This window comes from Ooceraea biroi, chromosome 1, assembly GCF_003672135.1.
Source record: "Ooceraea biroi isolate clonal line C1 chromosome 1, Obir_v5.4, whole genome shotgun sequence".
In the NCBI taxonomy this organism is placed as follows: Eukaryota; Metazoa; Arthropoda; class Insecta; order Hymenoptera; family Formicidae; genus Ooceraea; species Ooceraea biroi.
The window spans coordinates 18526724-18543742 of record NC_039506.1 but is presented as its reverse complement, the minus strand read 5'-3'; the positions used below and the strand labels follow the sequence as shown (position 1 = coordinate 18543742).

The 17019-nt window shown below is 43.6% G+C and overlaps 1 protein-coding gene across 1 annotated transcript; it reads left to right on the top strand.

Moving 5' to 3' along the window:
* The first annotated feature begins 5050 nt into the window (after positions 1-5050).
* Positions 5051-5968, top strand: LOC105278069 (histone-lysine N-methyltransferase SETMAR-like). The gene has a single exon (XM_026969670.1). The coding sequence runs from the start codon at positions 5051-5053 to the stop codon at positions 5966-5968; it is 918 nt and encodes a 305-aa protein (XP_026825471.1).
* Positions 5969-17019: the final 11051 nt, after the last annotated feature.

Genomic DNA, 17019 nt, shown 5'->3' with positions numbered 1-17019 from the left:
CGCCACACGGATCGTTATTATCACGCGCGTGCGAACAATTTCGGAATATAAATTGCATTTTTCTCGGCTCGGTCTGTAAAGTCAACTTAATCGTTAACCGCATCCGTCATCTTGTTACAACTCGATACATTAAAAAAATGCCACAGTCCGAAATAAATATCAATTTAATTAATTGGCGCGTCGATGAAATTTACAGAAATTTAACGAAAGTACAGTGCAAAAGTCTGCTCAGAAGACGTTCTCGACGTCACGACGTTTTCGTTCTCCATTAGTATGTTCTCCGAAAGCTCGGCCTGTCCCGAAGATTCACGCGCCTGGATAGGAGGGTAGCGCGAGGAATAAATGATTAGCAGCATGTTTCGGCAATTGAAAACGAAGATGGCTGCTGCTCGTCGACAGGTGAAAACGTATCGCGCATCTCAATTGCCAACGACTCTCCCGCGGCAACGTTTCCTTTAACGGACTGCGAGCCAGATCCGAATCGCGCGGATCCGACTCTGTTATAACGAAATCACGTAACGCAATTTTATTTATAATTTTCTGTCTAATAATTGCCTATCTGCGACAACTCTTTTTCTTTATTTGACTGCAAGAAAGATCCGAATCGCGTGGATCTGAATTTGTTATGATAAAACTACGCTACGGAATTTGATTAATGATTTTTTGTGTAATGTTGCTTTTGAAGTCCTTTAACCCTTCGCAATATTTTTCTCCCATAAATGGTCGCATTGTATCTCACAGATATACTAATTTTCCCTTTATTTTCCTCTGCTTCTTGAAATGTTTTTTACTTTAGTACTTGGCTAATAGACCAGACACTAAAGTATAAAAAAATAGTGAAGAACAAATTGACAAGTATTAGAATATGAATAAACAAATGTATTAGGAAAAAAATTAATTGAAGTATTAGTATCTTATGTATCTATTGAATTTTTAGAGTACCGGAGGATTAATATCATCCGTTTGTGATCGTGTTTTTTTTATTACCGAGGGAAGGAACGATTAGCGCATCCGGCACGCCGGAGGCAAACTTATTAAGAATTCCTTACGACACCCGTGTCGATATCTTGATTTTTTGGGATGACCACCCTTTCTTCTTCGAATCTTCGAATTCCTATTTCAAATGCGATGGGACTGATGGCGACGTGAGGATCCTGCAGATCTCGCCGTTAATTTACGGATCGTCCTACGGTGGTTATTGCGAACGTTGAGAAACCTTCAAGGTTAAATTGTACCTAATTTCTCAAAAATCACACGCGTTTTCAAAGATTATTAAAAAATTGACATTTGAAGAAGAGCAGAAATCAATTAACAAAAATAGAGAATCAACTATTGTAGAACTGTGATATTTTATGACATCTTGTGAAAAGAAGAAGAAGAAGAGAGAGAAAGAGAGAGAGAAGGAAACGTATGTTTATCATATTATGAGTCTACTTTAATTTACAATATTATCAACAGAAGGGGAGAATAAAACACACATAAGAATCGCGGCGTCAAAACCACGCGGAGATTGTTTCGTCGGTGCGAATTTTGAACCTGGGGGGCCGGCGACGGTGCGTGATATTCGCGAATATTACGCAAATTATAATGGCGAACGCCCTCTGAATACAATGAATCGTCTATGAACGGCACTCTCGAACCGCGATATAAAGGTATCCCATAATGGCACGGGCGAGAGCGAAATGAGCGGGGCGACCTTAATTTCGATCGCCATGAATTTAAATCACTCCTAATGTCGATGGCCAAATAGGAGGATACGAAAGCATTGGTCCGGATCGTTGCATCGAATTACAAGCGGCGCACGAGCGCAAAAAGAACAAGCGAATGTAAGGAGAAAAAGGAAAAACAGAGCGACAAAGAAGAAGATCGAGAGGAAGACATAAAAAGACAGAGAGAGACAAGACAGCTCATGTTTTCTGTCATCGCGGAAACTTGGAGGAGAATTATTTCCCCGTATAGTGCTCGCGCGGTGTATTATCGCGCAGATTAATCGAATCGTATATCTATGTAATGTATTAGGGGTGTGATTTAGTTTTGAGGGTTTTTTTGCTCAAAAACGCATGTATTTAAATATGATAATGAATGAATACCTTAATCAAAATATTTTCCTTCGTTTTCTAGAACTTTTTCCCATCATTCTGGCAAGAGATGGATTCCACCACGATAAAATCACTCTTCTTTTCAGTTGATCCATTCGTCGACGAATTTTCGCACTTCTTCGAAATTATGAAAGTGTGTATCCTCTAAAGCGTGTTGCATCAACCGGAACAAATAATAATCGCATGGAGCAATGTCCGGAGAAGACTTGCCATTCAAGCTCTAATAGTGTTTCTTTCACTGATAACGCAACGTCAGGTCGAGCGTCGTCACGAAGAAGAATCACTTTCCGTCCTTTACTCGCAATTGGTGGTCGTTTTTCGTCCAATGCTTGCTTCAACTTGTACAATTGGTGTCGATAACGATCAGTCGTGACAGTCTCATGCGGATTTAACAGCTCGTAGTACACTATCCCACCAAATACGGAGCATTACTTTTCAACCGTGAATATTGCGTCTCGGAGTGGATGTTGATGGTTCGCCTGGATCCACCCATGATTTTCCGCGGTTTCGGATTATCAAAATAGATCCACTTTTCATCCCCAGTAACAATCCGAGACAAAAGACTCTTCTTTTTTTGCCCGGCGATCAACGAAATGCAAATGTTCAACCGGTTCGCAAGGGCACTTTCCGATAATTCATGTCGAACCCATTTCCCTTCCTTCTGAATTTTTCCCATTTCATGTAAATGTTTGGCAATTGTTGTACGATCAACATTTAACGCTCTGGCAAGTTCTGAAGTGGATTGTGTTGGATTTTCGTGCAATAATGCTTGCAAATCTGCAGTTTCAAGCTTTCTTGGTTGTCCCGAGCGTTCTTTGTCCTTCGCATCAGTATCACCACTTTTAAAGCGTCTAAACCAGTATTCGCACGTCTTAATTGATGGGGCAGAATCACCATAAGTTTCCACAAGAATTCTATAACCGTAAGCCGCAGTTTTGTTTTGATTAAAAAACAAAAGCAACGCATGTCGAAAACGCTGTTTCGGAAGTTGCATTTTTACGATGATATAAACACGACTGTTGTTGCATCTATTGCTATAATGCTACTAAATGTCATGGATAATGTCAAGACTGTAAGAAACAACAGTTATCGGAAACAGCTATTGGAACAAACTGACACTACAGCCGTCTGTTGCAAAACCCTCAAAACTAAATCACACTCCTAATAACTTATATTTATCCTCATGAGAGCGACAAGCATCCCCGGGTTGCGGCAGCTTGCGAACAACGTGCGGCAATAATATATTCCTCCTCGCGAGTAAGGCGCGGAACACGCCGATGGAACGATGGAGCGGCGATTCCGCTGATTTACGGCCGCACTACCGGTGTGTAATCATCGCCGCTGTTGCTCATGCCGCGCGCCGCACGTCTACTACCTGCTGTCAATGAGGTACTTAGCTTTAAATTATTATTCAGCTTTATCGCCCGTGCATAAGTCCCGCGCGAGCATTCCCCGAGCGCATAATTATTGCCCGCGCGCTGCGCCACGAGCTTTTGCGGGATCGAAGTTGCTCGCGCTCGACGCGAATTTTCGAGTGCTTTTCGAGTAGGCTCGAGAAGTCGCGAGGAAGCAGAACTTCACGAAATTCGAGTCTCTAGCTTAGCGTGGCTGACTCTCGCCTTCGAACTCGATCAACAGGTTTTCGGGGTGGACATCTGTCTACGGTCCTCCGCGCGAATAATAGGGATTTACGAGAACTCGTTCTGGCTCGCGAGTCTCAGTAAAAAAAGAAGAAAGAAAGAGAGAGAGAAAAAGTCCTTAGTACTCGCTGGAAGCGGGAGAGAATGCCTCCTTTCACTGAAAAATACTAAAAAACTTTTATCTCGGAAGGTTCCCTCGGAGGCGCGATCCCATCGCGCTCTTGTGGGTTCGACTCTTGGTGACCCGATTCACGCACCGATGTCCCATTGTTCTCCCTCAGAGCGCCTCTTTTCCTTTCGAAAATCTCGGCGCGCGTAACTCCCTTCGCCGAAAATCACTCCCTTGTTGCTCTATCTCGTGCGGAAGGTACCAGCAAGTTCGTAAATAATGAAAAACGCGGTTTTGTTCGAAGGGAATACAGAAGGATCTACAAGAATATTAGGCGCGTTAATAGTTTCAGTGAACAGAAAAGAAAAAAAAGCAACGAATTAACGCCACTGTTGTCTATTCTTAGTGGAGAAGAGGAAGAAAAAGGAAAAAGGAGAGGAGGGAAGAAGGGATTTATTTTTATTTTGCTACGTGTAATCGTGAACTTGATACATCGTTAATTGCCGTGCGCAACCCGACGCCGAAAGGACTCCCGAGACGTTGAACCGCGCAACCGGGCTCGCACACCGCGGCGAGCAAAACGCGAGATCGCGCACGTGCGTAATTGCGAGCGCACGCGACGCAGCGTAGCGTTTATTACGGCCGAGCTTTCTGTTTCGTTGGGCAGGTGCGCTCGCAAGGGCGCCGCCGACCGTGACGTGGTAATTACATCGTAGACCCTCGTGCGCGCTCACTCTGGCCCCCACCCTTTTCCCATTTAGAAGCTACTAGACGTAGATAAATGGGCATACTCGCGGTCAATCTGCAAGAATTTAACGCATCGCGAATTATCTTAAAATAAAATATCAGCTGGAAGGAACCTTCTTGCTATTTTTGTTAGAGGAAATGTCGAGTTGCGTAGTTGATCTACTGATAATAATGATAGAATTGTTATCTTTTTAGTCGACTTTAGACTCATGAGAAATTTATGAATTCTTGGAAGTCGTAACTCGTAAAAATTGTGATACAATGGAATTATTATCAGGTTGGTCAAAAAGTCTTTTCGTATTTTGAGGCGCTCTACTTTGCGCGCCTGCATTCAAAGCAAACAATGAAAGGGAGGGGAAAGGGTGATTGTTTTAAATTCACCTAACCTCGCTGTACAAACTGTTGCAGACGTAGAGCGCCTGTGAGCTATTGTGAGGTTATAAAAAAATCGCAAAATGGAGCTTTCAAAACAGCAAATTAGGCCAATTTTGTTGTATGAGTGTAAAAGGGGCACGAATGCGTCTCAAACCCATCGAAATTTATGTGAAGTTTTTGGACAAGATGTGATTACCGTTAGGTCATGCCAATTTTGGTTTGAGAAATTTCGAAATGGTGATTTTAACCTGGAGGATGAGCCCAGGTCCGGAAGGCCTTCGGTCATCGACAAAGCGCGCCTGCGAAGCAGAGTCAAAGAAACCCCGGATATTACCACTCGCGAGCTCGAGGCAGAATTCGGAGTATCTCACGGAACCATCATCAACGGCCTCCACCAACTTGGCTTTGCGTCAAAATTGAACAAGTGGGTACCGCATGCATTGAGCGAGAGGAATAAGCTTGATCGCATCTCCAAGTGCGTTACACTGCTCAACCGACATCGCAACGAACCTTTTCTTGATCGATTAATTACGTGCGACGAAAAATGGATCTTTTATGATAATGTGGTACGAAAACGAAGTTGGTGTGAGTCCGAAAGTTCAGCTCAGAGGACTCCAAAGCGGAATATCCACGGGCAGAAGATCATGTTAAGTGTGTGGTGGGATGTGCGCGGAATTGTCTACTATGAGCTCCTACCAAGAAATCAAACTATCAATACGGACCTCTACTGTCAGCAATTGGAAAGAGTTCAGACAAAACTCAAGGAACTCCGACCCCAACTTGTTAATCGTAAGGGTATCCTCTTCCACCAGGACAACGCTCGTCCTCATGTGAGTGCACTCACGTTGAGAAAAATCGGAGAGCTTAATTGGGAACTTCTCGAGCACCCACCATACTCTCCTGACCTCGCGCCATCCGACTATCATCTTTTTAGATCCCTGCAAAATTTTCTTAACGGAAAAAAATCGCTTCGGCAGACAAAGTCCAAAGAGAGTTGAATCTTTTCTTTAATTCCAAGACTAGTGCCTTTTTCAAGGACGGAATTTTCAAGCTCGTAGATCGATGGGAGGAGGTCATTAGACGAGGCGGAGACTATATTGATGATTAAAATAAAAGTGCGTTTTGTGAAAAACAAGTGTTTCCTTTTTACATAAAATACGAAAAGACTTTTTGACCAACCTAATATATTAATTGCGAGATCATAGAATCGTAGCTCTTCACTCGAAGATATCTAAATAACTTCCTCTCGATCGTTTCAATTGTTAAGTCTTCCTGAATGCTGCAAGACTATAAATGGAAACGGTCGCGAATTTAGATTTAGAACGAGAAATTCGATACGGATCGAGACATACGATAAGGATCCGAGACACGGAGATCCCCCTCGCAGGATTGTCGAACCCCGGAAGGAACACACGTCTACAGCGCAACTCGCCATGTAATCTATCTGAGCGATGACAACCTCCTGACGAGCAACATGTTTTCACAGTTTTACTTTACTTTCTGTCATCGACAACAACCAACTGGTGTACCGATCTTGTTGAACAGTGTTGATCTTTATTCACCTCGTATCATCATCATCATCGTTATCACAAATTGAGATCAAGTTGCAAGTTTTACACCGCTACCCGAATTTCCTCGAGCGATCAGCTTTGAAAGTTAACGAACGGTTCGGAGAAGTAGTCTGTCGATCGTTTTTGGCTCTTTCATTTTTCCCTCGTGTGTCCTTCGGATACACGTTCTTCCACCGTTTTCCACAAGAGAGGGGTCACAACCCGATGGCTTTTTCCGGCCCGGTGCATATCCGGAGCGGCGGCCGGCCGCTGGTCCGGCGCACTCTCTCCAGAAAATTTATGGGAAAGTTTTTTCACGTCTCGACACACCCACGAAATCCCATCGAATCCCACGCTAGCGCACCGTGAAAATTGGACCGGACGCATCCCGAGAAATCGTTAGTAAACGGCACACGCACGCCGTCTCGGGAAATGTGTTTGTGCATGCTTAATTAAAAAAACGGAAAATGGGGGAAGGTCCTGAAACAGGACGCGCTCTTCTTTTCTCCAGTCAACGTCGACTTCAGGCAAATCTGTTTCCTTCACGTACGCGCGTGGATTGTTGGACCAAATAATTTCACCACCATACCACGAACTGTATTTATCTCCGTCAAACTAATTGAATGCATAACAAATCGTGGTAGGCATTAAGGTAGATAAAATCTCGACAAGTTATAAAAAATTTGCACGGTTCGCGGACCGAGTGACGTCTCTTGCCGCGGCGAATAGGATCTCGGGGGCACGGCCGGAAGCAATGCGTCTTCGTCAATGGTTTCTAGTATGGTTTCCGCATGGTGGATTCAGGTCAGACGGGGTCCGAGGACCGGCTCAAGAACACGAGAATCCCGAACCGGCCGAGTTAATCCTTTCGAATTTCGAAAGTTTCATGGTTACGGACACATGAAACAGAGATGGTGACAGAAAGAGAGCGAACGAAAGTTTTACTCTCTTTAAAATCAGTTGCCAGGTTAGGTTTAATGTTATACAATATATTTAATATTCAGTATCTTCAAAAACGTAAAAAAGCGAAAATTTATTTGAAGTTTAAATAATAATATCAGAACACCGAAAAAAGACTAAAAATCTTTTGCATGTATCTAATATATATTAATTTATATCTTTAATATCTAATTTAATATATTATAGAATCCAATAATAATAATAATCATTATCTAATATGTTCTGTAATTCTAATAATCTGATATACTTAAAATAATATAATCCATGTTATCAATATTATTTAAAACAAACATTTGATATTTTCAATATCCCATATCCGTTTATTATTAACTAGCCCGATTACAGTTTCTAGCGAGTTCTGGTTCATCGCGTGGCGAATGCGGAGTAGACGTTTTGATGTCCTCGGTTGTTGACCGTCGACACGAGTTATTGGTCGACAGGCGAAGGAGGTTCCGTGCGGGAGGACATCGCGCAAGTCACATCTCTGTGCGTGGCTTCCGGCCATATCCATTGCTTCCGTCCATCGTTAATGATCCGGCTGCGTACTACTCGCGTCGTTTACCTTCAGGTGGCATCGCGCACGAGCGCCATGGGAAAAAGCGTGGCGCGCACGTGATCGTCCGCGGCAATGCATCTTGGAGGAAGTTAGCTTGTGCTAGATTATATACTGGACTGTGTTCCGTTATTTAATTAACATTGTGCTGCCGTGTTATTTTAGTAAAGGGATAATTTCTTATTATTCTACAAGTTACTGTTACAATTGAATTATTAAATTCTGACATGTATTCGTCCCGTCTTTAATCTGATTTTAATAATATGGGTTGCAACAAATTTGTTATTAAAAATACTAATATGTTACAATCCTATATAATAAACTGTTATACTACATTATTGTTATTATTGTTATTATTCTTAGTATTATAGCTGTTATTAAATTGTTATAATATCGCACTATGCACATCATCTATTTTCGACTATTTTTTATTATCTTATTAAAATTATATAGTATATTATTATATTGTATCATATTATTTAATATGACATTATACATATATATACAGGGTGAGGCACCTAAAACAGACCATCTGAATATCTCGGCTGTTATTGGTGATAGAAAAACATGTGTCAGACCAAACTTGCATGGTTGCAAACTGGCACATTGATCTACGGGTCAAAATCATTCAAGGTCACTGAAGGCTAAAATTTCTAAGTGCTAGAACTTTTTCATTTCTGAGTTTACGGTATTTTCAATAGCAGGGAACTCTAGGCAATATAAAAAATAATGATATCATCAACTCAGAACTTCTCGGAAAAGAAAAAATTTCTAAGGGCTAGAACTTTTTCATTTCTGAGTTTACAGTATTTTTAATAGCAGGGAACTCTAGGCAATATAAAGTAAATTATTTTCCCTTGCAGTTGGCCTTCAGTGACCTTGAATGATTTTGACCCGTAGATCAATGTGCGTATCTTCAAACTCTCTACTAGATGGTACGTAAAAAAACATATCAATACTATTTAAAAAAACGAAGTCGACCTTCATATGACCTCTACGCGTCCACCTAATGAAAAATTATTATAACCAATTATGTGTCCCTCGAAACCATGCAAGTTTGGCCTGACAGATTTTTTTCTATCACCAATAACAGCCGAGATATTCAGGTGGCCTGTTTTAGGTGCCTCACCCTGTATATATTATTTATTTACATAAGTAGTATTTTAGTAATATTATATTAAGCAACTCGGACTCGAAAGAGTAACTCGAACGGACAAAAAACGGCCAAAGAATAATGCGAATCTAATCTCTAAAAATAATAATTTTGTTTTGCGCTACAAGGTTCTCCAGTTGGTCAACAGAAGGCGGACTGTGATGCCCTTTTTCTCATTTAGACTTTCATTTCTGTACTACATATTATTGCACGCATCGGGTACTTCAACTGATTGAGTGCGAAACTAAATTAAATCTTATACAGGGTGTCCCGGGTTTTAACCGACAAACTGCGGGAGCATATTCTACTAGTGGAAATAAGAAAAAATTCTTATATCGAGTTTGCTTAGAAATGCTTTATTACAAAGTTATAAACCAATATTGAAAAGAAATATGAGATAAGTAACAACGGAACATAGTGTAGAATTTGGAAGGTCGAAGATGTTTATGTTACGTGTATTCACATGTATTCATGTTCACTATGTTGAAACGATTCAGTATGATTGTTACTTTCACAACAGTAGCCGTTAGATTTCAATCGTCGTGTCAACTAGCAATTACTATCAGAATGCCAAAAGTGTTTTCAAATGAGGAATACACCGATATTCATTTCGTGTACGGATTCTGTGACGGAAATGCACGAGCTGCCGTACGAGAGTATCAACGTAGATTTCCTAACAGGAGAGTACCAGATAGATTTAAAGCAACGAATTACTAATTCAGTTACTGAGATGCAACAAAATTTTCAGGAACGTCGTACTGTAACAAATTCTGTACTACGTCGATGTCTAGCTTGTATCGATGTGCAAGGACAACATTTTGAAATGCGTCACTAAATCATTGCGTAGATAATTTATATTTTTGTGAAAAAATCCGTTGTTACTTGTCTCATATTTCTTTTCAATATTGGTTTATAACTTTGTAATAAAGCATTTCTAAGCAAACTCGATATAAGAATTTTTTCTTATTTCCACTAGTAGAATATGCTCCCGCAGTTTGTCGGTTAAAACCCGGGACACCCTGTATATTAAAAAATCTTACTATAATATACTACATTGAAGCGATAGGGACTATACAGTTAAAGAGTAACAAAACTTTTCGAGGCTTCAATTTCATCTCCCATCATTAATGACCTGTTACTGCGCGATCCCATTTTCCCCCTCCCTCATTGAACCCTCTTATTCAGGTGCATCGCATACGATCACGCTTTAGCGGGTGCGTGTGAACGACTCGTGCTGGTCCATTGCGCGCGGACGAAGAACAGGAAGCGATTTCACGGTACGACGCTTGCGGTTCAAGAGTGACACTCGTTCCTCATGGTTCTCAGAAACATTGGAAGGATACAGATACTAACGCAAGAGACGAAAAATTTCCACTTAATTTTCATCTAATAGATACAAGCGTTCAATCGAGAATCCGCGATTGAATATGTCGTTCCCGTGTAAATCAGCCCTTTGAAAAGTAATTTCCACCATTGACAGTCTTCCCAGAAGACGACGTGGCTTTGGTCTCTACGCTCGTTCGCGGCGAGTATTATGACTTTAGCGCGGCGCTTAAAAAGAGCCCAGCAAGCGTAGCTTTTTCGCAAGAACGATACCTGGAACCGCTGTTTGGTCTGTTATGCCACTGCCGAAGACTGCGCTCTTCAAAGAGATATGCGTGTCGATCCGAAAGAGTTAATAATAAACCTCGTGCGCTGTCGATGCCAAACGCACCGGAAGAAACAATTCTGCGTTGCCACGCGAACGCGCTCGCGTTCGCGTAAAATCCGCGCGCCTTTAATTGATCGTCGTTCGCTCGAGAGACTTAAGAATCACGCAACGTGGATAAATTACAAAAAGATTTTTATTGCAAGCTGCATTTCCTGTGACGCCGCCGCTCAAACTTTTGTATGGTCACCATGGCGCGGCAAAAGTCGCCGAGATTAGCGAGGCCGGATTTAGGAAGCGATTACTCACGGTGGTATTTACTCGGCCGGAAAACAATGTTCTAAATTTACGCGAGGTGCTACGATTTCCTCGTTGGCTACCGTCGAAGCCGAAAGTCGCGCGCGTTACGTTCCACGCGTGTTCGCGGCACCGAATCGTATTTTTTAAAGCGACCCAAAACAAACGACGGCGTTTTATTTTGCGGTATCACCTTACGACCAATCTCACAGGAGAATTCCGTTTCATCGTTTATCGAACGAAAATTTCATCGGGCAAACTTAACTTGCGTTAAGGATGTTTAATGTAAATATTTAAACGAGAAACGGACGAACGTCACGTTCTATCGGAGCGCTTCGCCTGTCGTTGGAGAAATAAAAATCGGAGGAAGACCCGACGAATAACGGAGTTAGTATTCCCCGGAGGAGCCGCGAGACAATTCATGGTTCTCGTCCGATGACAAGCGAGAGGAGGGAGGGTTGCACGCGGGAAGTCACGACGAAAGATTTTCCCTCGCTCCGAGTTCCCGCGTATTCTCAGGATTCCCTCGTATACTGACGCCTTCATCGCGCGTACAATAAATCGGAACATCTTTTAGCATCTCGAAGGAAATAACTGTGAAGCGCCACAAAATAATTCTTTACAAAATAGTTTCATTCCCTGTCACGTGTTGCAATAATCTTTCGTCGTCAATAATGATTCTCCAGCGCCGCGTCGAGAAAATCATTTTATGTAAATCTTTCCATCGCCATTTTCTTATTAATATAAATTCTTAATATAATAATATAAATATAATAATAATTCAAAATAAATAGTTAATGCCGCCAGAGAAATTTAATACAAGGATAGAGTCAAATTGTCGACCAAACTGGCAAACTTTATTGTGGAAAACTACGTTTCGGCCAGGCTTCCGGCCCTCTTCAGGTCAAAATTAAATACAAAGTCACTTTTGGCAGAAAATGACAAAGAATTACGAACAAAGATTCACCAAGTTCGCCACAGAAATATGTCAGCACTCAACCAAGGTCAGCAAAAGAGTGTGTCTTTGTATTTAATTTTGACCTGAAGAGGGCCGGAAGCCTGGCCGAAACGTAATTTTTCACAATAAAGTTTGCCAGTTTGGTCGACAATTTAACTCTATCCTTGTAATAATAATTTTTTTCGATAATAATTTGTGATTTATGCAGCTTGAATTCGCGATGCTTGAACAATATCAGAATACAAAACAACTGATCGCGCGTGACAGCTGTAGCCATATATTGCTCAAATGTCGCGAGTTTCTCTCTCTCTTTCTCTCTTTCTCTCTCTGATCTCGTGCACTCAGTTTTCACTGAGCGCGGACTTGAACAAACAAGCGCTTCCGACGATGCCGCCATACGTGGAACGAGCTACCTTGCTGCTGCTGGAAGGGCGAGGGTGTCGCGAGAGGGTCGTGGAAAGGGAGGCGTTGCGAGAGAAACAGACGTTTGGGAAGAAACGGGAATAATAATTCCGTCAACCGCGCTCGTTTCATCGCTTCCTCGCTGGCTCACCTCTTTCCTGCCTCGTAACTCGTGCCTCGTATCGCCCGCTCAAGAACCGCTCGTTCCGCGCGCGGTAAATCAAAAACACCCCCTCGGGGTTCTCTCGAATTTGTACGTATCTGTACCGACGTCTCTCTCGAGCGATCTCCAGCGACGCAAAAAGATATCTTATTATTCAAAGAAGTGCTGCTACCACGTTGTACTCGATGTTGCTCCGCGACATAAATCGTGATCATGGACCGTCTTGTCGCGCGCAGCTTCGATGGAGTTCCGCGGACACTTTGCCGTTTCTCTCTCTCTCTCTTTTTCTCCCCGTCCCACCCTTTCTCTTTCTCTCGCGGTACCGGTGACTATTTATACGTGCGAGCGGCTAATTCGTTTCCCTCCCGTTCCCAAGAAAGAGGAAGAGAGAGTGCATATGTGTGTGCGTGTAGAAGAGTGGGACAGAAAGAGAAAGAGCTCTCGGTGGAGGGATTTAAGGTGTTTTCGATCAGTGACGGAGAACGAGGCAAGCGCGAGGCCGAGAGTGGTTGACAGCGAGTCGCGGCGTTTTATCGCACGCTCGTCTAACGACACGTACTAATTAGCCGGATAATCCGCCGTGAGTAACGATCCGCTGTCCTGGTCCACGAGGAGAGCAAACAAACGCGAGATTCTGAGATACGGATCGCGCGGGGCGCGCTTATGGTGGCTTTACGCATCAATATTGTAAGAGGCGAAAAATAACTAGGAGACTGCCTTAGATTTGAACTCGAACTCTCTCCGGGATCCCTGGTTCACACGCCTAGGTCTTAGGCTGTACGGCCAATACTCCTACTGTTGTGATCAACTTGTTTTCATTCCGATCCTCTATACGACCTGTCAGTTTCGACTGCCTTTCCAGATCTTACAGCTCGGCCAGCCTGACATTACATTCGTCCCCGAATGTCTCCAAATCGTCGGTTCACTCCACTTGAGTCCCTCTCAACCTCCATTTTTGGTTCACTCTTCTGAGTCCCTCCCAACATCCATTTTTGGTTCACTCTTCTGAGTCCCTCCCAACCTCCATGTTGGTTCACTCCTCCGAGTCCTTCCCAATCTCCATGTTGATTCACTCCTCTGAGTCCGTCCCGACCTCCATGTTCAGGCTTCCCTACCGGCCAGCTGCTTCTCAACTCCCTCCTCTCCGAGGGGTAGCGGATGAATCTCAACTGTCTTCGAGGGGTAGCGGATTTTATCCCACTTCTGAATTGTGAGAGGCGAAAAATAACTAGGAGACTGCCTTAGATTTGAACTCGAACTCTCCGGGATCCCTGGTTCACACGCCTAGGTCTTAGGCTGTACGGCCAATACTCCTACTGTTGTGATCAACTTGTTTTCATTCCGATCCTCTATACGACCTGTCAGTCTCGACTATCTTTCCAGATCTTACAGCTCGGCCAGCCTGACATTACATTCGTCCCCGAATGTCTCCAAATCGTCGGTTCACTCCACTTGAGTCCCTCTCAACCTCCATTTTTGGTACACTCTTCTGAGTCCCTCCCAACATCCATTTTTGGTTCACTCTTCTGAGTCCCTCCCAACCTCCATGTTGGTTCACTCCTCCGAGTCTTTCCCAATCTCCATGTTGGTTCACTTCTCTGAGTCCTTCCCAATCTCCATGTTGGTTCACTCCTCTGAGTCCGTCCCGACCTCCATGTTCAGGCTTCACTACCGGCCAGCTGATTCTCAACTCCCTCCTCTCCGAGGGATAGCGGATGAATCTCAACTGTCTTCGAGGGGTAGCGGATTTTATCCCACTTCTGAATTGTAAGAGGCGAAAAATAACTAGGAGACTGCCTTAGATTTGAACTCGAACTCTCTCCGGGATCCCTGGTTCACACGCCTAGGTCTTAGGCTGTACGGCCAATACTCCTACTGTTGTGATCAACTTGTTTTCATTCCGATCCTCTATACGACTTGTCAGTCTCGACTATCTTTCCAGATCTTACAGCTCGGCCAGCCTGACATTACATTCGTCCCCGAATGTCTCCAAATCGTCGGTTCACTCCACTTGAGTCCCTCCCAACCTCCATTTTTGGTTCACTCTTCTGAGTCCCTCCCAACATCCATTTTTGATTTACTCTTCTGAGTCCCTCCCAACCTCCATGTTGGTTTACTCCTCCGAGTCCTTCCCAATCTCCATGTTGGTTCACTCCTCTGAGTCCGTCCCGACCTCCATGTTCAGGCTTCACTACCGGCCAGCTGCTTCTCAACTCCCTCCTCTCCGAGGGGTAGCGGATGAATCTCAACTGTCTTCGAGGGGTAGCGGATTTTATCCCACTTCTGAATTGTGAGAGGCGAAAAATAACTAGGAGACTGCCTTAGATTTGAACTCGAACTCTCCGGGATCCCTGGTTCACACGCCTAGGTCTTAGGCTGTACGGCCAATACTCCTACTGTTGTGATCAACTTGTTTTCATTCCGATCCTCTATACGACCTGTCAGTCTCGACTGTCTTTCCAGATCTTACAGCTCGGCCAGCCTGACATTACATTCGTCCCCGAATGTCTCCAAATCGTCGGTTCACTCCACTTGAGTCCCTCTCAACCTCCATTTTTGGTTCACTCTTCTGAGTCCCTCCCAACATCCATTTTTGATTTACTCTTCTGAGTCCCTCCCAACCTCCATGTTGGTTTACTCCTCCGAGTCCTTCCCAATCTCCATGTTGGTTCACTCCTCTGAGTCCTTCCCAATCTCCATGTTGGTTCACTCCTCTGAGTCCGTCCCGACCTCCATGTTCAGGCTTCACTACCGGCCAGCTGCTTCTCAACTCCCTCCTCTCCGAGGGGTAGCGGATGAATCTCAACTGTCTTCGAGGGGTAGCGGATTTTATCCCACTTCTGAATTGTGAGAGGCGAAAAATAACTAGGAGACTGCCTTAGATTTGAACTCGAACTCTCCGGGATCCCTGGTTCACACGCCTAGGTCTTAGGCTGTACGGCCAATACTCCTACTGTTGTGATCAACTTGTTTTCATTCCGATCCTCTATACGACTTGTCAGTCTCGACTATCTTTCCAGATCTTACAATATTAATCTACCTCGCGTCCTGCGAGTTGCCGGCCTTCTCTCTTTGTTGAATTCTAGGCGTACCGGGGTGGATGCTCCGTAGACTCATGTATGTACGTACGCGCTCGATGGTTTCCTCGCGAGGAGGAACGCTACGGTGCCGCATGCTTGCGAAAGGGGGGAGGTAGGATTTATTCCATGGCGCAATCTTACGCACGAAGGTAAATTCACGGCGCGTGCATGCGGTTCCGTTGTAACCGAAAGGATCGGGGGAGAACACCGCGCGCGCTCTCTTTTACGGGGCACCATAAAGATTTATATTTAGAAGGTACGTGACGCGACAAAGGCCCTTGCTTTCAGCGTGTCCTAGATAAATCTTTAGGTATGCGACCACTTAGCGTTAAACTGTAAAAATAAATCGATAAATCTCATTGCCGCAGAGGGTGAAAAAGGGGGGAGAGAACTCACCGGTGCGACGAGTTATCTGGCGCGCGCGTGGTTCATTAATGAGACCGCCGATTATGTATCCGTTAAGTATGTCGTTTATCCTCGCGATCAGAAGGTATGTGCGATTCATGCAAAAGTACTAGTAATGCCAGACTACACCAGAGAGAATATTAAATAGAAAATTAATACGATGCATAAAAGATCAAAAAAGTCTCAGTATCTTACCTATATTTTTATTTATGAAAAGAATTATTATTAAATGGTGTACTACATTGTATAACTTGAATAAAATGCGTTGATAATAAGAATAAAAAAATTATATGTTAATATTAATTACTCTAACGTTACCCAAATCTTTCTAAGATAATAAAAATTGTCGTACGTATAAAAACATTTCCTCACAATTTATTTGGTATCGGGAATATATCTTAATCATATCAAACTGCATAGTAGTTCTACGATATACGAGATATCTTTCAAAGATATATTTCTCGTAAGTGTACGAGAAACATACGCGTCCCTTCGACAAACAACAGCGGACGTAAGTTAGCGCGACTGGCAATGGCCACGAGCGGGAGTTTCATTAATTCGACTGGATAATAATAGGTATCCGAGGTCTGTGCCGTGAGGTCGTTACGATTAGGCGAGTCATCGCGGCTTTCTATAAATAACGGGCGGAGACAGACATCGCCAGGGGATGGAAAAGGGAGAACGGCGAAGAAAGATAGAGAGAAGAAGAAGAAGAAGAAACACGGGAACGACTGCGAGAGAGCAAGAGAGAGAGACAAAGGCGATAATCTCGACCGTTCTGCCACCATCGCCGTTCATGGTGCACTGGGTGTCCCCCGAGAGGAACGAAAAGGTGGTCGACGTTCGGGCAACACATGTCCCGAATGTGTTCCGGACATGG

Excerpts from the sequence above, each read along its gene's own strand:
- LOC105278069 (XM_026969670.1), top strand. The coding sequence starts at position 5,051 with ATGGAGCTTTCAAAACAGCAAATTAGGCCAATTTTGTTGTATGAGTGT.